At 35.3% G+C, this 23255-nt stretch overlaps 1 protein-coding gene across 8 annotated transcripts in view; it reads right to left on the reverse strand.

Annotated features, from left to right (window-relative positions):
* LIN54 (lin-54 DREAM MuvB core complex component) overlaps nt 1-23255 on the reverse strand; it is a 67140-nt gene that overhangs the window by 27114 nt on the left and 16771 nt on the right. For all 8 annotated transcript variants that reach the window (XM_072942660.1, XM_072942656.1, XM_072942673.1 and 5 more), the window contains exons 3-4: nt 22942-23065; nt 16456-16598 (exon numbers count right to left, since the gene is read on the reverse strand). In XM_072942660.1, coding sequence (XP_072798761.1) covers nt 16456-16598; nt 22942-23065 — 267 coding nt within the window. The remainder of the gene's footprint in view (nt 1-16455; nt 16599-22941; nt 23066-23255) is intronic.

Below are 23255 nucleotides of genomic sequence, written 5' to 3' on the forward strand. Positions count from 1 at the left end.
TTACAAATTGATTACCACAATTAAGTTTTGGAAGGAGCCATTTCAACACTGCATATAACTACAAATTTTTTTTCTTGAGATGAGAACTTTCAAGATCTACTTTCTTAGCAACTTCCAAATACATAACACAAAGTTAACTATACAGTCATCAAGTTGTACGTTACATTCCTGGGACTTATTTATCTTACAACTAGAAGTAAATACCTTTTGACCACTTTCACTTTTTGCCCACATATCCTACCTCTGACAACCACCAATCTGTTCTCTGTATTTTTTGTTTTTGTTTTCCACATATAAATGAGATAACATAGTATTTATCTTTCTCTCTGTCTGACTTATTTATCACAATGCCCCCGAGGTCTACTTAACAAATGTTAGGTCTTCATTCTTTTTTATTGCCAAATATTCTATTATATATATGCATATAACTGCATGTGTATCACATGTGTGTATCACATTTTATCCATTCATTTCATGAACATTTAGCTTTAGGTTTCCATGTCTTGACTATTGTAAATAATGCTGCAATGAACATGGGGGTGCAGATATCTTTTTGAGATGGCAATTCTGTTTCCTTCAGACAAATACCCAAAATGTAATCGCTGGATTATATAGTAGTTCATTTTTACTTTAGGGGGGAAACTTCATACTGTTTTCCATAGTGGTTATACCAATTTACATTCCAACCAACAGTGCACCAATGTTCCTTTTCCTCTGCAACCTTGCCAAAACTTGCTGTTTCTTATCTTTTCCGTAACGGCCATTCTAACTGCTGTGAGATGTTATCTCATTGTGGTTTTGATGTGCATTTCCCTGATTAGTGATGTTGAGCACCTTTTCATGTGTTTATTGGCCATTTGTATGTCTTCTTTGAAAAAAATGTCTATTTAGAACCTCTGTCCAATTTTTAATTGGATTGTTTGGTTTTTTCCTTCAATTAAGTCATATATATTCTTCATATATTTTGAAATTAACCAGTTATCAGATATATGATTTGCAAATAGTTTCTCCCATTCTGTGTGTTGCCTTTTCATTCTGTTGATGGTTTCCTTTGCTGTGCAGAGGCTTTTTAGTTTGATGTAGTCCACTTGTTTATTTTTGCTTTTGTTGCCTTTGGTTTAGATGTCAAATCCCAAAAAAAACCAATGCCAAGGAGCTTATCACCTGTATTCTTCTAGGAGTTCTATGGTTTCAGCCCTACCTTCAAGTCTTTAATTGTGCATGGTGTAAGATTGTGGTCCACTTTCACTCTTTTGCACGTGGCTTCCAGTTTTCCCAACATCAAGTTTATTGAAAAGACCACCCTTTCTCCATTGTATATTCTTGGCTCCTTTCTTACAAATTAACTGACCACATACATGTAGGTTTATTTCTGGGCTCTCTATTCTGATCCACTGATCTTTTTCTCTGTGTATGCCAATACCACACTGTTTTGATTACTAAAGCTCTGTAATATAGTTTGAAATTAGGATATTGTAGGGTTTCATATTTATATGCTTTAAAAAATTGTGACAGATGTTTATAGAAGTTATCACCATGAAAAGACTATGCTTACATTATCCCAGTTTCCAAACTTTAGGTTACTAAAATAAATAAACCTACCAAAAAGCAAATTTGAAAGCTTTAAAATGCTTTCAAGCTAAAAGGGACAAATGAGGAGATGAGAAAAAAAATATTATATACATATTATATGACTAACGACAGAGTCACATCTTGAGATACCAGCACTCACAGCACTGATTTACTGACTGGTGAAATGTTATGAAGTATATGTAAGGCATTCATTTACTAATTTTTCATGGATATTAGTCCAACTTATGTTTTATTCACAGTTATGAATTATAGTGACAAAAATGAGTAATTTAAATGTGGTATATTAGTATCCATGAAGCATTTAAGGAAAGTGTCAAATGATCATATCAGGCAAATTTAGACAATATGCTTTATAAGGTATCAGCCTTATAAATATCAGAAACCAGCCCTACTAAAGATTAAAACATATCAAGATAAGTAAATAAAATAATATGAGATTAGCCTAGGAACAGAGTTTTAAAACCAAAGGAACAGATAAAAGAGCCCATATATAGGAAAGTTCATGATGAAATCTGTCATTGATGTAGAATGATGAGCTACTCAATAAGTGATTATGGATTAGTCATTTGTTCTGAAGAAGAAAAAGCTGGATACCTATAACTCATTCCTTGTAACAAATTCCAAATAGATCAAAAGATGTAACCTTAAAAATAAAACCAATGTTGTCATAAACCTAAACACATAGACCAATAAAACAGTAGAATCCAGAAATAAACCTATGCATATATGGTCAAATGATTTTTGACAAAGCTGTCAAGACCATTCAATGTGGAAAAGACAGCCTTCTTAATAAATAGTGCTGGGCAAACTAGATAGCCACATGCAAAAGAATGAAGTTGGAGCCTTTCCCAACATCGTATACAAAAATTAACTCAAAAGGGATCCATGACCTAAATTTAAGACCTAAAAACCAGAAAACTATTACAAAAAAACATCAGGCAGAAGCTTCACAACATTGTATTTGGCAATGATTTATTAGATACGATACCAAAGGCACAAGCAACAAAAGAAAAAAAATAGACAAGTTGGGCTTCTTGAAAACTTTTCCATTTTATGCCTCAAAAGATACTGTCAACAGAATAAAATGGCAACTAAAGAATGGGAGAAAATATTTGCAAATCACATATCTGATAAGGGATTAAAATACAAAATACACACAGGGAACTTCTAAAACTCAAATCAATTTAAAAATGGGCAAGATACTCAAACATCACTAATCATTAGGGAAATGCAAATGAAAATGCCAATGAGACACCACCTTACACCCATTAGAATGGCTACTATGAGAAAAAGTGTTACTGACGACATGAAAGAAATCAGAACCATGTGCATAGTTGATGGGAATATGAGATGGTATAGTCATCATGGAAAACAGTATGGTGGTTCCTCACCATATGATTGAGAAATTCTACTTCTGGATAAACAACTCAGAAGAACTAAAAGCAAGGTCTCCAAGAGATATTTGTATACCCATGGTCACAGAAATATTATTCAGAAGAGCTAAAACATAGGAACAACTCAAGTGTCTGTTCACAGATGAATATACATACAATGGAATATTATTCAGCTTTAAAAAGGTAGGAAATTCTAACATATGCTACACCACTGGTTAACCTTAAAAACATTATGCTAAGTGAAATAAGCAGTCACAGATGGATAAGTAATGCATGTTTCTACTCTTATGAAGTAGAGTAGTCAAAATCAGACACAGAAAGTAGATGGTCGTTGACAAGGGATGGAGAGAGGGAAAAATGGGTATAGAGTTTCAGTTTTCCAAGATGGAAAGAGTTCTGGAGACGATGGTACAGATGGCTGTACGACAATATGAATGCACTTAATATTGCTGAATTGCACACTTAAAATGTATATAAAGACAGTAAATTTTACATTGCATGTATATTACTACAATACAAAAATTAGATATTCACCTTGCAAGGTGGGTTATAAAAGTCAGGCAGTATCAAACTGATGTAGAGTCTATTATCAATTTAACCATTTCCTCAAGTTTAAAAAACAAGGGTAAATCTAATTGTTCATGTATCTAATTTGTAATAAAAGAATATTTATGTAAAATAAATAATTTTTTTCTTTCAAATGACAATTTATTTTAATTAAATACAAATAAGGAAAAAAGGCACCATGGCCCATTCAAGTGTTTTGTATAGATATACAAACAATTAATAGGCGGACGAGAGAAAAGAGGGTCTGTTTTCTGTGAACAATCTCCCAAATTAAAAGAAAATTTACATTGCCCTGGATCCCAGACACACACGTACACACAGAGGATGGTGAGAGAGGGTGTGCAGAAGAGTGACTTTGGGGGCACTTGGCCTGGATTATGGAGAACCTCTCCTCTGTAAGGTTCCCCAGGGGTGGGGCACCTTCCCAGTTGGCATATTCTTGCCTTTCTTGGGTGTCCAGTAGAGCTGTTATATACACATTTTAACATAATCACTGACTTGAACTGACCCCCAATTTGAAACATTCAAGTCTTCCATGCCCTCTGCCAAATAAGAACAAATTCTGACATAGGTAAGGGGAGGCTTTATTCAAAAGGATTCCTGCAAGAGGTGGCAAGGGGCCATGGCAGCAGGGGAAGAGGCTACTATGTTATCGTAAGACCTGTAGGGAAACACTGTAATATCTGCGAGCCTCTCAGAGCTGGAGACACTGTAATATCTGCAAGCCTCTCAGAGCTGGGCAGAAGGAGCTTTTCTTTTTTAGGGAGAAGTAAACAAGGCTCAAAAGCACCTATGGTTGGTAGGTAATTAGCCCTGGAGTCCGGTCCTGGGCTAAAACCCTCAGAGGGACAGGATGTGACCTCCCGTGAGGTCCGCATTTCAGAGAGGCGCTTAAGAAAAACAGATAGGGTTGAAAAACTGAGAGGAGGCTGTTAGGTTTTACCAAGATTAACATAGTCTCTTGATTTTTAATGGATTAATGTTTTAAAATATTGGAGTAAGAAAGACTTATCTAAGCATAGCTCAAAAACTCAAAATTCATACTTGACGACACTACAGTATTTTGACAAAAATTTAATGTGCAAAATTTCTGCAAGAAAAAAAGACAAAGTCAAAGGGGGAAAATGTTTGTAACCACATTAATAACAAAGAAGTACTTTCCTTAATATGCTATGAGCCTTTTTAGTTCACAAGTTTAAAAAAAAATAGACAAACCACCCAATGGGCATCAGAGTTCACAGGAGAGGAATCCAAAAGACACAAAAATATGAATAACTTTTTGAAATACAAATCTATGTAAGAACTTTTAATCAGTTAGATCACCAAAGACTAAAAGTGACTGATAAACAAGAGAGCACAGAAGAACCACCACACAAATCCAGTCGACTGATCTGTGACAAAGGAGCAAAAAGACAATTCAATGGGGAAAGGATAGTCTTTTCAACAAACGGTGCTGGAACAACAGGACAGCCACATGTAAAAAACTAAACCTCAACACAGATCTTCCACCTTTCACATATGGATCATGAACCTAAAATTATAAAATTAAACTATAAAGCTCCTAGAAGGTAACATAGGAGAAAATTTAAGTTATCTTGCACCTGGTGATGACTTTTTAGATAGAATACCAAAAGCACAATCCATCAAAGAAAAAACCTGGTAAGTCAAACTTCATTAAAATTAAAAATTTCTGCTCTATAAGAGACACTGTTAAAAGAATAAAAAGACAAACCAAAGCTTGGGAGAAAGTATCTGCAAAACACAAGTGAAGGTCTAAAGATACAGGAGCCATCTGAGTTCCACTCCAGAAATTCTCAAAGTCAAATGGCACCTTAGGGATGCAACCAGCAAAATCCAGGCTATGAAAAACTATAGGATATAAACAATTTGATCTTGTCATTAAAAAAAAAAAAAAAAAAAAAACAAGAGAAAAAAACCAAGATGAAGTAAGAGAAATATCAATCATTTACAAACTTCTCTGAATCCCAAATTCAAACACTGTGTAAAAACTTCAGATGACTGAGGAAATGGGAATTAACCAGGTATTGAATGGCATTAAAAGAATGTCGATAAGTTTTTGTTGTTGTTTTTTGGGGGAGGTAATTAGGTTTATTTATTTACTTACTTATTTTAATGGAGGTACTGGGTATGCTAAGCATGCGCTCTGCCACTGAGCTATATCCTCCCTACTGGATGAGTTTTAAAAAAGGGGGGGGGGGCTATCTTATATGTACATAAAGAAATATCTATAGATTTATTTTTAAAAAAAGTGGGAGGAGGGTTATAGATAACAAGGTAACTTGATAATTCCAAATTTGGATGAAGGGTACATAGGGGTTAATTATACTATTCTGAGCTTTCAAAATATTTTAAATTGCTATCATAAAAAAAGTTTTTAATAATATGGCAAGAAAACATCTCAGGTATTCAACCAATATAATTGTAAAGGCATAAAGATAAGATCAGTATAGTAATATAGAAAAGAGAATAAATTCTCATTTATTCTTTCCACTCCTTTATCATGGCCAAGGAGTATTGGTATGAGGAGCTATAGATATACAAGATAAAAATTCAGGCAGCAGAATCAACCGACCTACAACCTGCAGTCACCTCAACTCTAACTCTTCCAATCTTATAACAATCAATGTTAAAGTTTATTAGGGAAGAGTTCCTTCACTTCAAACTGTACTCACTTGACCATCCCAAACTCTAAGAGCTTCACAGTAAGAGCAAAAGCTATCAACTTCTGAAACTACCACCCTAAAACTGTTCTAACCCTCAACTTTGATATTGGCATTGCTCATATCACTTGCCTGGATATTTGCAAGGCAAATTCAAAATGAGCTTTATGATGCATCTCTACCTACCTTGAATCCACCACACAAACACTGCCTGGTAATTTTTTTGCAAACTTCACTTTCATACTTTTATATCTCTTGGTGCTTTAGAAACATTCCATGAGTCTTCATTCAATGGCCAAATTAAGTGTAAATTTGCTTTGTTTTGAAAATTACCCATAATCTAACCCTATCTTTACATGTTCTCCACTCCTTCCAAAGCATTACTAACTCCAATAAGAGTAGTTTACTACACTGTCTTACTGTCCTGGGTCCATCATACATATTTTATCTCTAGTCGTTCTCTCTTACAACTGACATCCACTCTAATTCAAACCCATAAAAATATCTTAGCCAGGGATGCCCTCTCTGATCATCCCAACTGTGGTTGAATCCCTTTATGTAGGACCTCATGCCATGTCTTTCCTCAGTTTTGTAATTTTGTATTTTTGGATATTATCTGATTCATTTCTGCCACATGCCCTCCCAATACTCCACAGACTTTAGGTTCCATTTTTGTTCACTACTATTTCTTCATAAAGCATGACCCCTAACATGTAGTAGGTGTTGCTGAACGATGATTGAAGGAATGTTAGGACTTACCTCTGTCTCTTCAGTTTCATGTCACCTTGTCTATACCACACAACTTTGCACCTATTTCATTATTCATTATTGTTTTCATTATTCATTATTGTTTTATGTGCACTGAATTTTGTTCATCCAATCATTGTAAGCTCTTCTGTAGTTTCCACAGCCTCAGCACAGGACACACATGGACCTCAATAAATATTGACAGCCACTTATAAACAGAGAACGGAAGAGTATCTCTTTATAAGAGGAAACCTTCATTATTGTTCAGGCTCCCACTCTGCTGCCTAACTAATGCCAACTACCTGTGTTAATATAGCACTATTATGCTGTATATGGACAATTTCACTACAGACTGCTTACTGCTAACCAAAATCTACATTCTCTTCTGCCTCCTAGGCATATAGTCACATTGTATTTCTCAGGCTCCCTCGTAATAAGGTAAGGCTACGAGACTAGGTTTTAGCAAGTAAAGTGAACAATGCAACCTGCAGACTTCTAGATCTGGTCCATAAAGCCTCCCACATGGGCTTTTCCATGTCTTTTCCCTTCCAGTTGGCTGCAGTGGAGATAATGTTTGGGGAGACTGAGAACATCATTCAGTTTATTGTAATTTCTGGCCTATTATAAATATTAGCATTTTAAAATAAAACTATCACATTACTTTTTAAAATCCATTCAACGGAATCAAATCAACATAGTGATTTGATATTCACCAGTATATCTATTATATTTTTAAAATACAAATAAAGCACTCTTTGGCAGTCAGAAATTTGTATTATTCTTTCCTCTGTGAATTGGTGTTTGAATTTCATATCGTCTAAAAATGTTACTCTAGTATAATATATAAATGCTTGAAATTCTTTTATCATAATTCTCTGAAAAAAAAGATGTATATAAATTGAAATTTTTAAAACATTATTTCCTGTTACCCTTATGTAAACTCTAAGTGTTAATTTTGTTTCAATTGAGTTAATTATACAATTACTGTATGCACTTAAAACAACAAATATATTATTGATTGTGACTGTTAGAATATAAAAAGGTTTTATTTGAATGCATCTCTCAATAAGAAAGGTAATAGGACTCATTTTAAAAGATTACTTTCTGTAGTCATAAATGAATATTACATATGGCTAGACTGAGAGCTCAGAACCAATTCTGTTCCTGTTTGTTCAATAAATATAAACATTGAAAAATACTATTTTCACAAATAAGTATATATGAACAGAAGGGTATTTATTATAATAATATACATTAACACTTGGAATTCCTTCTGAGTTTTATATTAAAAATGACACTGTATTTTACCATCAAAAATTATTTTTAATGATCTGAAAACTTACTTAAGTCCTCCTTCAAATTAGTAGGAAAAAAAATTAGAAACTATCCAAACTGGAAGCAAAACAATTTTTAATGATCTGTAGTCATTTGTATCTCAATTTGTGGGAAATACATCAAAAAGGCTTTTTCTCAAAACCTGTCAAATGATAGTTGCATTGTTTATCCTGATACATTCAGAAACAGGAAAAAAAATATTCAATTGTTAACTTCTTGACATGATAATAACGTTATTTATCTTAAGAGGTTTTTTTAGTTAAATAGATGTATGCATTTTAGCTGAAAATATCCAAATAGTACCTTTAAGATTTGCATATTTCAGTATACATGAATGTTACCTCAAAAGGGAAAAGAAAACTCTCTAGACAAATAGTGAATTCTAGTTAATGGAACGCTTGATGAAATATACCAGATATGCGCAACTTACTTTGAAATGCATTTTAAAAATAAGATGTTTAATGGATGGAGGGATGAGTAAATAAATGATAAAGCAACTACAGTAAAATGTTGAATCTAGAATTAAATTACAGAAGCTTTATAGAACTCTACTCAAGCTAGAAGACCCAGAAGTAGGAAGAGTTCAAGAAGTTATACTGGTCATAGAAATCAGAGAAGTAAAAAACTTTTCTTAAATCATCTGTACATAAGCTTACGCTCTGAATTCCTCCCCTGCAAATTAAGTACATTCTGTGTCCTAAATGACTATGTGATGGATGGTTCAATTACTTACCACAGGCAGGGCAAACGGAAAAGGTCTGTTTGCCAAAAAAAGGCAAAAGAGGAAGAGCACTCCCTTGGGCAGGAGAGCAAAACTAACAAGAAGTGGGTGTAGGTGTATTCAAGGATGTCCAGAATAATTTGCATGGACTCTTAAAATTAAAGAGTAGGGTACTTTGAAGATGTATTCATGTTTATTATAAGACAGAGAAAAAAAAAAGGACCCATCAACATTGCATAAGGAATGACCAGGCCTTACAGTTAAGGAATATTTACTTACTCTAAAACCGAATTAGTGAGGAAGAAATTTCTAACCCTTGTTTCTTTGATCCAATTTTCTAGGACCCAAGCTCTAGAAACCTTTACATTTTTTGAACTTAAGCTATCCAACAATTTAATTATCCTAAAATCTTTCTGATCAGATTTGATATGGATCAACAGCCCGGCTTCTCTCTTTGTGCTATATCACTTACCTTTAATAGACTACAGCTTCCCCACCCCAGATGTATATGCTTCAAAATAAAAAGGCCAGATGGCCATTCTAGTGATAAAATGAGAGCCAGACTCAAAGATGACCTAGATGTGGCAACCATCAAATAAGGACTTTAAGATAACTATGATTATCTACTGTACAGCACAGGGAACTATATTCAGTGGCTTGTAGTAAACCTATAATGAAAAAGAATATGTATGTGTGTGTGTGTGTGTATATATATATTTATATATACACATAACTGAATCACTATGCTGTATACCAGAAACTAATGAAACACTGTAAATCAACTGCACTTCAATAAAAAAAAGAGAGAAGAAAAAATAAATAAAATAAAATAAAATAACTGTGATTAATATGTTAACAGACCTAGTTAGTGGGAAAGGAAGACAACAAGCAATGAACAGAGGGGAACTGCAGCAGAGACAGAAACGGTAAAAAAGAGCCAAACGGAAAGGCCAGAAATAGAATAAACACGATTATCAGAGATGGAGAAGTCCTTCAATGGGCCCTTTAGTAGACTCCACATAATTGAGGAAATAATCAATTAATGTGAAGAGACAGCAACAGAAATTATCCAAACTGAAACACCAAGAAGAAAAAGTGGGGGAAGAACAACAGAGCAGAGCATCCAAGAGCTGTGGAACTATCTTGGTCTAACATTTTTGAAATTGGAGTTCTAGAATGCAGAGAGTGAGGCAGAAGAAAGATGTCAAGAGGTAACGGTCAAAAGTTTTCCAAAAATAAAAGACAATAAATCACAGGTCCAAGAAACTTTAAAATCAAGATAAATATATATTTTAAAAAGAAAAGAACAACAACAAAACACACATCTGGATCCATAATAATCAAACCACAGAAATCCAAATATAAAGAGAAAATCTTCACAGCACCTAGGAAAAAAGATGTTACATACAGAGGAGGGAAAAGACAAAAATTACAGCATTACTTCTCAGCAGAAACTATGTAATCTAGAAGTCAATGAAGTAATATTTTTCAAGTACTAGGGAAATCTGTCAACCCAGAATCTTTTACCCAACGAATATCTTTCAAAAAAAATGGCAAAATAAGACTTCTTCAGGCAAACAAAAGCTGAATCTCTTGTCAGCAGCTTTTCATTAAAAGAAATATTAAAGTTCTTTAAAATACCATATGAGATTGCTCATATGTGGAATCTAAAAAAAAAAACAAAAAACAAAAAAAGAATATAAATACAAAACAGAAACAGACTCAAAGACATAGAATACAAACTTGTGGTTGCCAAGGGGGCAAGGGGTGGGAAGGGACAGACTGGGAGTCTGAAATTTGTAGATACTGACAGCCATATGCAGAATAGATAAACAAGATTATACTGTATAGCACAGGGAAATATATACAAGATCTTGTGGTAGCTCACAGCAAAAAAAAAAAGTGACAATGAATATATGTATGTTCATGTATAACTGAAAAATTGTGCTCTACACTGGAATTTGACACAACATTGTAAAATGACTATAACTCAATAAAAAATGTAGAAATAAAGAAAGAAAATAGAGAAAGAAACAAAGAAAGAAGCAGAAAGAAAGAAAGAAAGAAAATTCTTTAGTGAGGAGTTTAATACCAGAGTTTGAGGCCTGCACAAAGAGAGTATATAGGATATGACTAAAATGAAATTAGTTACAGGATTTATTTTTCTTATTTTTTAATTGCAACTTTGTGTAAAGCAAAACCAGTAAAATGTACTATAGAGTTTATAACATGTAAAAGTAAAATGTTTAACAATGATAGCACAAAGGGTGGGAGGGAGGAACTGGAGCACTCTATGTAAGCTTCTTACCCTACATGAAGTGATACAAATTTGCATGTAGACTGTGATAAGTCAAAGCCGTACATTTGACTCCACTGCAATCAAAATTAAAAAAAAATTAAACCATAATACGTCAATAGTGGAGATAAAAACAGAACCATAAATAATATTCAAATCACCTAAAAGAAGCAGAAAAAGAGTTAAAGAAAGAAAAACAACAGGTGGGAAAAAGAGAAAATAACTAGTAAGATAGAAGATTTAACAACCAATCATATCAAACTTACTTTAAACGTAAAAGTCTACATACACATATTGACTTTTTATACTGACCACATATCTAGTCATCTTGCTAAATTTATATATTAATTCTAATAGTTCAATGGCAGATTCTTAAATTTTACATGTATATTATAATGTAATGTGTAAACTGTAACATATTTTTACTTTCTTTTGAAGCTCTATAACATTTATTTCTTTTTCTTGCCTTACTGCATGAACTCAGACTTGCAGCAGAATTGAACAGGTGTTGAAAGCGGGTATCTTTGTTGAACATTCACTATTACATGAAGTTCAATGTATTTATCTTCATTTTCAAATTATAAAAATATCTATTTTTTTCTTTTTTTTAATGGAAGTAGTAGGGATTGAACCCAGGACCTTATGCACTCTACCACTGAGCTATACCCACCCTCCCAATATCTTTCTATTTTTACTGTTTCAAGTATTTTTAACCAAAATGGAGGCTAGATATTATTAGAATTTTGCTGCATGTATTGAGACTGTCATTATAATTATTCTCCTTTTTCCTACTAATGCTGTGAATTCAATAGATATTTTTTAAACTGTCAAACCACAGTGTATTTCTGAAATGAAACCAAATATGCCATGAAAAAAACAATACTAAAAGGCAAGAATAAGATTACAGGACAAAGGACACATTAAACGTCAGAAAGTAGAGGATAACAGCATTGCTAAAGTATAAAGAAGAAAGTAAACCATGCAAAAACATGTTTTCATTAGTTTAATACTTATTTGCATGTCTTATAAATACTTAAGAAAACAAATTACTTTAGAAAATAAATATAATGGAAGAAATCTGCCCTAAAATAAAAGACAACTATAATATCAAGTAAATTGAGAAAACATTAGCCATGCCCAACTTCCCATAACGAACCTGGTAACATCAGTTTCAAAGATGGAGGAGAGAGTGAGAATGGCCTGCAAACTGTAAAGAGAAAAAGCAAGGAAGACACTTATACCCTAGTCCCCACCTCTAGGCTCGATGGCATAAGGGCTGGGGACAGTCATCACTTAAGAGGTCTGCAGAGGAAGTAATCAAGAGTTGGGGTAGGGTGGGAAAGGGGACAGAAGATACTGACAACCTTAAAGAGATTAGATGTGGGAAAAGATAGGTAATCTAGGGGTCTGGGCCTTTCGGTGGTACCCAATATAAATAGGAATAAGTAATGAGAGAAGTCCTGGCAGATTCAAGGCAGATGGTGATCAGATTGTGAGCGCTCACGGGTAGGGAGGGTGGGTGCTTGAGGATTCCTTCTGATCAGTTCTGACTGATGGGAGCAAGGACGTCCATCCCCAGCAAATCATTACTTTCCAGTCTTTTTCTTAAGTGACTTTTCTATGACATCTGAAATTGTAGCTCACCATCACTCTTGAAACCATCTTCCCCACTCACTTTTTTTAGTCTCTCATACTATCTCTCTTATCATTCCTTCTCTTCCACTAGCTCCTTTTATTCTACTAACTCTTAACATTCATGGTTCAGTCCTGCTTTTCTTTTCACTGTACACACAACCTCATGTTCCCTGGTTGATTTCATCCTGATGCATAGTTTTAGCCACTGCCCATATTTAGTTTCCTAATGGACATCCTCCTCCGGACAATCAGTGGGTACTTCAGTGTCAAACATCTCCAAGAACTAAACAACATCTCTTTGCTCAAACAAGCTATTTCTTCTATATTTCCTCTCTAGTATAAGAGGATAATGGGCTGTTTTCTCCTATCTCAAAATTTGGCTGAAGTGAAACCCCCAAAACTGAGAACTACAAATGATAAAACTCCATCCACGCCAGAGTTACTAAAAGACAGCATCACTATCATCCACCTCCTGCCTATTGAAAACAAAACAAAACAAAACAGATTAGAAATAGAAATGAATTCATAAACACAGAGAATGCTAGCGCTTTGTAGCTCTGTGAGAACAAAGGCACGGGTTCTCTAAGAAAACCTCTGGGACAGACTGGGTGATAACTATAAAAAGGGAAAGTGACAGCTGAATCTTTGGCTGGCAATGTACTGAGTTAAAGGAACCCTTAGCCCATTTCGGTCTAGCTGCCAGAAGAACCTACCATATATCCCCAAGAGTTTAGGGCATATGATGAACACAGCAATCGGTCCCAGCCTGGAGAATTCTGAAAGCATGAGGTTGGACGGATATTCAAAACGGCAGAGCAAGGACACACAGGACAGCAGTTAGGTGAGCTACACTTCTACCACTGGGTGCTACAGGTTTCCCATTAGCCAAACAGATGCTGAAGAAGGGCTAACGCATCTTGTTGGCCAAAGACATGTGCCTTCTAGAGTAAGGATACTCAGAAGCAACAGGCTATAGGTGAACTACAAGAGAAGAGACAGGAGAAGATTGCCAAAGGTAAGCTGGAGTGTGCACCACACCTACGACAGGGACCTGGGCTACATGGATATACCAAGGGGGGCCTCCAAAAACCATCTAAACATATTAACTCTGAAAGGCCACACTTGAACACCTGCCACACAAAGGGTGCTGGCAGCTGGATTACAACAGTCTCATTCACATAAAATGTTGCCCTTTCTCTAATCTTCCTTCCAATCAGCAGCCAAAAGCAGAAAGAGGAGAAAGTAAAAGAGTGAAGAAACAGATCATACTCTTCTTCTCCACCGCAAGGTCCCTGAGACAAGACTCGGTCTGAATTGAGGGGAGAAGCTTTCAACTGGATGTAAGCTTTTGAGTAGACTTTTCATACCTGTGAATTTAATCATCAGAGAAAGGTGTTCTTATAGTTTAAAAAGACTTCTTGTGAAGAGGCAGGGAAAGATTTAACATGGCATGGCTAAAGTCAAGGATAAGAGAAAAATTAAGCCAGTTCTCATGTGTATGCCATCAGATATAGCCCACATACCAGTCCACAGTGCTCCCATCTATTCTGTTATTCAAGTAAGGAATAGAGGATTCATCCTAGATTCTCCCCATCCCTGACACCCCGACGTCCAGTCATTATGTCTTAAACCTCTTTTAACTTCTTTCATCTCTTTTCCCTAGTCCCTTAGCTACTAGTCTAGCTCAAATTTGAAGCACTGTAATAATCTAATTTAGCGATTCTCTACCCTGGCCTCCACCTTAGAATTTTAAAACATTAAATCTAATACCTAGGCCCCAGCCTAGAGACTGATTTAAATGGGATCAGGTAGGGGCCAGCCTTTAGCTTTTTCCCAGAAGTCCCCAGGTGCTTCAAAAGTGTGACTAACCTAACTGGTCTCTCCTAGAATCCAGGATTACCTTCCTGAAAACTATCTTTCATTATGCCACAGAGTCATCTTTTTAAAAATGCAAATTTCACATTATCCTAGAGCATTTGTTTTCAATCTAGGCTACCCTTTAGAATCACTAAGAGAGCTTTAAAAAGAAATCATGATACCAGACCAAAGTCCAGACCAATTAATACAGAGTCTCTGGGGATAAGAACTGGTCCTGGTAGTTATTAAAAGCTCCACAGGTGATTCCAATGTGCAGACAAGGCTGAGAACTACTGTCCTGGAAGAAAATCCTTAAGAGCAACAAAATCTAAACTCCCCTGAGGGGAATGAGACCATCCACCTAACCTCAGCACCTCAGCTCTCACACTACACCAGCGCAAGGCAGCTCCCTGAAAGGGCCATGCTTTTACACTTCTATGTGAAGCATTACCTCAGCCTGGAAGGCTCCCACGCTTACCCACAGCTAAGGCCCAAACCACCTTTAAGATTCAGACCTTTCAAGAACAGCATCCTTTGTCACCACTTGAGACCATTATGATTCTGTAGGGCAATTCTTAACACTTAAGTCTAACTTCCCTACTGAACTATCTGAAACTAAAACCTATCATCTTCATGCCTTTATCCCCAGTGCCTATCACTATGCATAACATACAGTAAGCACTCAAGTTATCTGCTGAATTCATTCAAGTAAATAATTATCTGTATTATTATGCAGGTAGAATCCCATTTAAAAAAACTGTAACAGACATCGTATTCATACATTATATTAAAGTCTCATTAAAACAGAAACCAACAGCTAGTCATTGTTAAAATGTAAGGTAAACATTTAATGTTTGTTCTACTCACGAACAGTAACAAATTAAAGAAAAATGCAGGTGCAAAGGGCAGCATGTTTTCAGAGTCACAAGGGTGGCACCTTACAGAATAACGATGCTTCACTTTCCACCTGAATATGTCCTTCGAAACATACTTTTTTCAAAACATTATGCTGGTATAATGACATCTGTATATTTCAGGAACTAAGACTATTTACTCGACCTAAAATGATAGGTACCTTGCACCTTAAAGTGAAAACAAATCATGGAAAGCTTCCAAATGCTTTCAATGAATTGTGTTGAGCCTAAAAAACTCTGACAATATGGTTACCAGCATTTGATGGCAATTTCTAGTCTTTAGGGTACTCTGTTACCCAGTGAAAGCTCAACTCTCCATAAAATCCAGGACAGCTTAAGCATAAGACACCGAATATTTTATTTTTTAAAAAGTTACATTTAACATTTTATATTTATAAAGTCAGTATACATGTGACCGACCCAAAAACAAAAATTTTGCACAAACGTTAACTGAAGAGGAACTAAACACCTACACAACATACCTCATTCAAAAGATCTGTGTTGTACCCATATTTACACAGGCCATGGATATCATCTTAGCATGAAAAATGGTATCTATGTTACTATGTGTTTAGAGTAAGGTTTTTTTTATCTGTCATATATCCTTGATTAACTGCTTGGGAATACATTAAAACTGAAGTATCTGAAGTGACTAGCAAGAAGATACAGTCGTTAACCACAATTCTTGGCATTTGTGCCTAATTTTTTTTTTTACCTTATTTGGCGATTTCAAAGGTGAGATGGCTATTTTATTTGGTGTCTGTGTTGTAGAATTTAAAGTTGATCCAATAACACCACTTTCAGATATTGTTATGGTCTTTGAAGGAGTCCCAGGAGTAGACTGTGAAAGAACCCTACCTGCAAATGAGAGGCAGCACATCAGTTTGACTTTTTTCAATAATAGTATAAAAATGTCTGTTGATGACGACTTACAACCACAAGGACTGCAGTACTTATGTTTAGTATTTCATATGTAGCCACTTAAGAACTTAAAACACTTAAGAAGGTCCCTAATGAACTGTGGTGAACCTAGGCAGAAGGAAACAAAACAATGCCTCTTAGTAACATTTAGTATCTTTATACCATTTTATTAAAGTCCACAAAAACACTTCTGCTCACATTCTCATCAACACTGTTAAGTTGTGTCTACCAGAAAATATGCTCAGGACAACTAAGCGACGTGTCCTGTGTAACACAGCTCCTCAAAGTCAGGACTTGGATCCAAGTCTTAAAACTTTAATCTCTGTTCTCTACTATATCTCAGCTGCCTTCCCGTTTGAACTTAAAACCATTCAGGATACAAGCTAAATCCACATTTATAAAACAAATAGGTATTGGACTAACTTGAACACTTGTCTGGTTTAATGCTATCTGATTTTAGACTGCCCAAAGGAAAAAAAAAATTCTTCCAGCTGTCCTGGCCAGATTCCAGCAGCAAAACTGTGTTCCCTTCTGGAAATACACACAAAAACTATAGTGTGTCTGGATGGTTTAGGGATTTAGAAATCGTATCACAAGGAGTTGAAATATTAGGAATTTTTATCCCAGGCAAGCGAGAAATACAAAGACATGACACATCTCCAAATTCCTGAAAGACTGTGGTGCCACTCACCAAATATTCTGGTGCCACCGCTCCCTCTCCCCCATTCTGGGCACACGGTAGGACTCCTTGTCCTCACCACTCCCTGTGCTTAGATTAGGGCCACATGACTAGTCCTGGCAAATACATTATGAGCAGAAGTGATGTGTCATTTCTGGGTCAGAATATTTACTGCCAATGCAAGACCTTCCAAAGCTCTGTTTTCCTCTGCCACGTCTGACATGGTGGCTCCTCTGTCAGCTGAAGTCCTTGAGTGACGATAATGAGAAGAGTCCCTTTCTAACTCACAACAGACATACAGATAACCATGAAGTATAAATAAAAAATAAAATTTGGCTTAAAAGAAAAACTTCTGAGATTTGGAGATTGTTTATTATGGCAGAAAACCAAGATTATCTTGACTGATCCAGACTGTCAAGTTGAAGGATTAGAAGCAATCTGTACCCATTAGACGCATAGCACTAACATAACAGAAATAGAGAACTTTCAGTTCAGCACCAAGAAAGAACTTCTAACAAAAATTTCCAGTTGAAACAACTATTCCAATATGAGTGAGTTTCTACTCACTGAAGGTGTTCCAAGAAGATGGTGGATAATCAAACCCACTGGCTAAAAAGGAAATTCAAGCACTCAAGAAAAAGAGAAGGCAGATAATCAAATTATCTCTAAAATCCCCTCTAACCTTTAGATGCTATGATTTAACTGACAGATATAATTATACATGAAAGAGGGAATGAGAAAGAGAAAAAGGGAAAAAGAGAAACAAAGGAAGGGATTTCCTCTTTAAACAAAAATAGAAAACTAGCACATAAGTTTCAGGATTTTTTTCTGATAACAATGCCACAGTATACATAGTTTGTTTTTAAAAAGGTGAATTAAGTTTTATCTGACATTTATGAATTTTTAAAAAAATTTAAACATAACTTTTTCAATTTCTCTGTAGTACATGATTACATTTTATACTACTGATATATCCTTTATTGAATTTTAGTTGAGAATTCTGCTAGGGTTTTTTTTTTCAGCCTGAATTACATCATAACTAAATAAGTCAATTCCATATAAATGAAATGAATCTACATCAAATATTTTCAGAAGGCCACCCTAAAGTGTTGTACCTGCCTGAAGTAACATATTTGCCTGTTCTGGTCTCCAAAACTAATACGTGTAGGATAAGTGTGAAGTCCCAAGAATCATTATATTAAGAAATTGCTATTAAAAATACCCTTTCATAAAATGCTCATCATTTATGGTTATTACTACAATTTCTTATTTGTTAAACATTACTTACATTTCAGAAAACATTCATACAAAAAATCCTCAATTCCTGATAACTGATAACAGAAAAAGGCCACTTAAAGTGAATTACACTTAAAACAAGGATAAAAATTTCATTGTTAACAACAAAAAAACCCCTAAAACTGAAACTTTTTTTTGCTTATATTTAACAAAAAGTCAGTATAATTACAATTATACTAACTCTTAGGATGAAATGTGCAGTTTAAGGGAGAGAGGATCTTGTGAAAATTTGTGTGACACCACAATCCCAGGTTCTGTTTGATGGGCGCCACATGATAAAGAAGAGCATTTCTGCCAAAATATTTCAGAATTTCACAAATTTTCCCAAGAACCCTCTACATCCTTTATAATTCAAGTTATTCCTTTCTAGGGGGTGTTTTAAGTTTTTAGGGGGTAATAAGGTTTATTTATTTACTTGATGGAGGTACTGGGGATTGAACCCAGGACTTTGTGCATGCTAGGCACATGCTCTACCACTGAAAGTTCCTTCCTCCCAAAGTTATTCTTTTTGAAGGGCCATTTGGTTTTCGTCCAGATAGCATTTCTCCTGATTAATCTAATCTCCAAATCCCTGTTTTTCCTTGGCTCTGCAGAATGTTCAAGAAAGTATACAAGTTATACAATTTCACTTTGAAATCAATTTGCAAGGCATTTTACACTCTACTGTCAGGTGTTCTCCAAGAATCAAGAGAGACATAATCCATAAAGCCACAGACAGGCCAGGCAGGGAGTTAGCATATCTGAGCCAGGACTAATTCTATAAGAGATTAATTCATTAATGAATATTTTCACACTGATGAAGTCTGCTTTGCTATAGCAACCTTGTACCTTGGGAGCTCTGATGATGAGGACCTTTGTACCTCATGTAACCATCTCAAAAGTCATATGAAGTGGCTGATATCAACGTTTCCAAGAAATAAGTACGATGAACAGACAAGATATTTACCCAAAATCACAAGAAAATCAACAGAAGATCCATGACTAAAACTCAAGTTTCCCAACAGCTCCTCCCATACATCACACTGCCTCCATGATAATACCTATTCACTCAACAATACACATTCACTGAATCACATCTATGTGCCAGAAACTGTGCTAGGTATCAGACAGTCACAAAAAGCCAGTCATAAAGGACAAACACTGTATGACTTCATTTATGTGGAACAGTCAAACTGATGAGACGGAAGTCTCTGCTAGGGACGGAGGTGAGGAAGGAATTGGGAAGTTATTGTTTAATGAGTACAGAGATACAATTTTGCAACATGAAAAATGTCCTGGAGATGGACAGTGTGATGGTTGTACAATGTGAATGTACTTAATACCACCAAAGAGCCCAGTTTAAAATGGTTAAAGTGGGGTAGGCTTAGCTCAGTGGTAGAGCACATGCTTAGCACTCATGAGGTCCTGGGTTCGATCCAGTACCTTCGTCAAAAAAAAAAAAAAGGTTAAAATGGTTAAATCAACTTTATGTTATGTATATTTCACCAAAATTAAGAAAAATTTAATTCATTAGTAATTTTTAAAAACTAGACGACAAATCAAATCAAAAAAAATTTTATTAAGAAAAAGTGTAGTAGTAAGGGAGTCAGACAAGAAAACCAAGTATTACAATACACTACGACTAATGGAAACATAAAAAGCCAGTGCAAAATTTAACAGAAGTCTAATTAAAGTCAACTATTTGGTTAAGTATAACCAAGCTTTATAGAAATATATGGGAGACGGTCAGAGAAAGGAGTACCTAACTAAGCTTAGGGATCAAAAACTTCCAAGACAGGTAGAGATAATCCAAAGATAAAATGAATGAGTTATCCATTAGGAAAGCAAAAAAAAGCACTTCAGATAAAAGCAACAGTGCCAAGAGCTTAAGTTCTGAGAGAACATGGTCCATTTGGTGATCTCTTAAAATAAGTTACATCAGTAGGTCTGGACCTAACAGGAGGTGAAAATAAAAAAGTTATGTATTAGATCATAAATGATTTTAATGCTAAGAAAGCTCTAGCATTTGAAGTTATTCCTGATGGATTAAGGCCAAGAAATGGGTAAGAAATGGATATGGCCAAAAAAAAATTTAAGCAAGGGTGGACAAGATCAGATTTGCATTTTATACAAATCACTCACATACAAACATTAAGTTCACCTTGACTGAAAGACAGAAAAAGATGTCCACCATCAATGAGAAGCCCAAAAGTCATTAAAAAGCAATCTAAATGTACCCTGAAAGATCATTAGCTGCAATATGAAGATAATGGAACCATGGAACCTCCTTGTGATAGGACAATTCAACAGGAGAGTTACTTTGCTGGTTTAAAATTTGGCTTATATTAATTTAAAAGGCTACAAACTACTAGTTAACAGTAGAAATTATTCCTCCATAACTGAAATTAATGCCAGCAACTCTAGTGAAATTTAAGAGAAGTCTATCTGTATGCATTTTGGGAGGACTAGTAAGTCAGCCTATAACTAAAAGGTGAAGTTATGATTAGTGTGCAACACAATGTAAATGACCCAAAGACCCAGGAATGACATCCATTATAGGCAATGTAAGAGAGGTGAAACCTTGACATCACCATTGTTCATTTGGACACTTCTGCAAAACCAGTTGTTTAGTATACAATTTCCCCCATAACTAAAAGTTATTCAAACTCAGAAACAGTGAACGTTGCACTGAGACATTCCTCCTAGTTAACCACCTCCATCCACCCAGCCTCCCAAGGGACTGGTGGTCCCTTTATCATCAATACCTCCAAATCTTATTCACTCGAGCCAATTGAGGCCCACTTCCTGAAGCAGCTCCAAATCCAAATCCTTTCCAATTTTTCCTCTGGGGCCACATCTGCCTCCCACGACAGCCCTCAAGATATGAGCATCCTATTCCATCCCAAATCTCTACTAAAGGCCTAAAGAGAACAATCACTCACCCAACACTGCCCTCAAACTACAATCTCCTTAAGCCTTCTCTCATGTTCTAAAATGAGAAGCCTGCCTACATATAATTCAAAACTTCAGATTAATGATAAATTACTGCCACTGACTTCAGAGTTGCCTACTGTTACATTGTCTGTAAATTATCAAAGACAGGAGTAGGTGGTTTAATACATATTCCAGGGATGGTTTAGTTAACATGTGAAGTACCTTCACCAAGAGTACACATTCTAGTTAGCATTTGAAAGTCCCTAGCCAAAGTCTACCACCCAGAGGAGCTTCCATAAACTCTTAGCACAATGGAAATTAGAGATGAGCTCTTAATTGGTGAAGGGAATAATATTAGTATAGCTCTGAATTAAAGACCAGTCACCAAGGCTGTGTGATTTTCTCTACAAGTAATAAGCTGCTTGACAGGCAAGAAGAAAGAAGAGAGCTAGCCTTAACCAAACCATTATAGGAAGAGACAGTAAAAAGAGAACCAATGGTACTTGCAGGGAGTGATAATGATGGGTCATGAACTCCATGTTAAGTAAGGAAAAATCTGAGGACAGGAAAGGGCTGACTATTAATGAGAAAGTAGAAGAGTTAATGAATCAGATTTCAAAGTGAAAGAACTGCTAGACTGGAAGTACAAAGGCAGATTAACCAGAATAATAAAGAGAATTTCTGAGGTGCTATTATTGGTGATGAAAAATTGTCAAGTATCTAATAAAAGAGAATTGGGCCACACTAAGGAATTTGCTGGTAAAAGAAACATAACTAAAATTCTGTTACAACTTAAGTAATTATTACCATTGTGACAATTTTGTTTCATAGAGAACTCTATACAGAGCATATGAAAATACTGAAACTAAAAATTCAAACAGAAACCATGAAATTCTATACTCTCCCATGTATTACTTTAAACCTACTAGACTTAGCATATGTGCTCCAGATATAAATTGCCTGGATTCAAATCCCAACTTGGACATTTGCTAGCTGAGTGCCTCTGTTTCCACACTGGCAAAAAGGAGATGTTATTAATACCTACTTCGTAGGACTGCCAGAGGATTGTCCATTCACCATATGTAAAGAACTTACACTAGCACAGGGACCACAGTAAACAATATGCAAATGTTAGCTAGTATTATCAGAGTTTAAGACTTTGCTACCTTCAAGGTAAAATTCTAACCAAAAACTGAGGAGACTAAAGTAAAGGATTAATTTTGAGATAAGGCATTTTGCTTGAAGCACACATTTAAGAAGTGTAACATTTCTTATTAATGAGTTTGGTTTATAGTAATAAGCACTAAAACATTTCAAGGTCGCAGAACAACCTTTTTTAAACCTTAAAAAGAAGGTAAATATTTAGCTTAATAAACTATAAAAAAATATAACCTGCAATGACTGGTGGTGATACTTGAGTTGTCTGTCCTGTAACTGCTTTACTATTAATTGGTTTTGCAAAGATCAGCTTCGTGATTACTGGACCAGAGGTTGGTGTTCGAGGCTTCTTAGCAATCTGAAATATATAAATAACTATGAAGGCCACTGTTTCTATAAAACACCTACTCAATCAAAATTAAACAGAATTCATATATAGAAGTACATGTGAAACCAGATCATTTAACAAAACATATCTAAGCATTAATGTTAAAAACATTTAAAATACAGCCATTCATCAAAATATTAATATAATCACATCTTTAAGC

The sequence above is a fragment of the Vicugna pacos genome, chromosome 2 (assembly GCF_048564905.1).
Source record: "Vicugna pacos chromosome 2, VicPac4, whole genome shotgun sequence".
Classification (NCBI taxonomy): Eukaryota; Metazoa; Chordata; class Mammalia; order Artiodactyla; family Camelidae; genus Vicugna; species Vicugna pacos.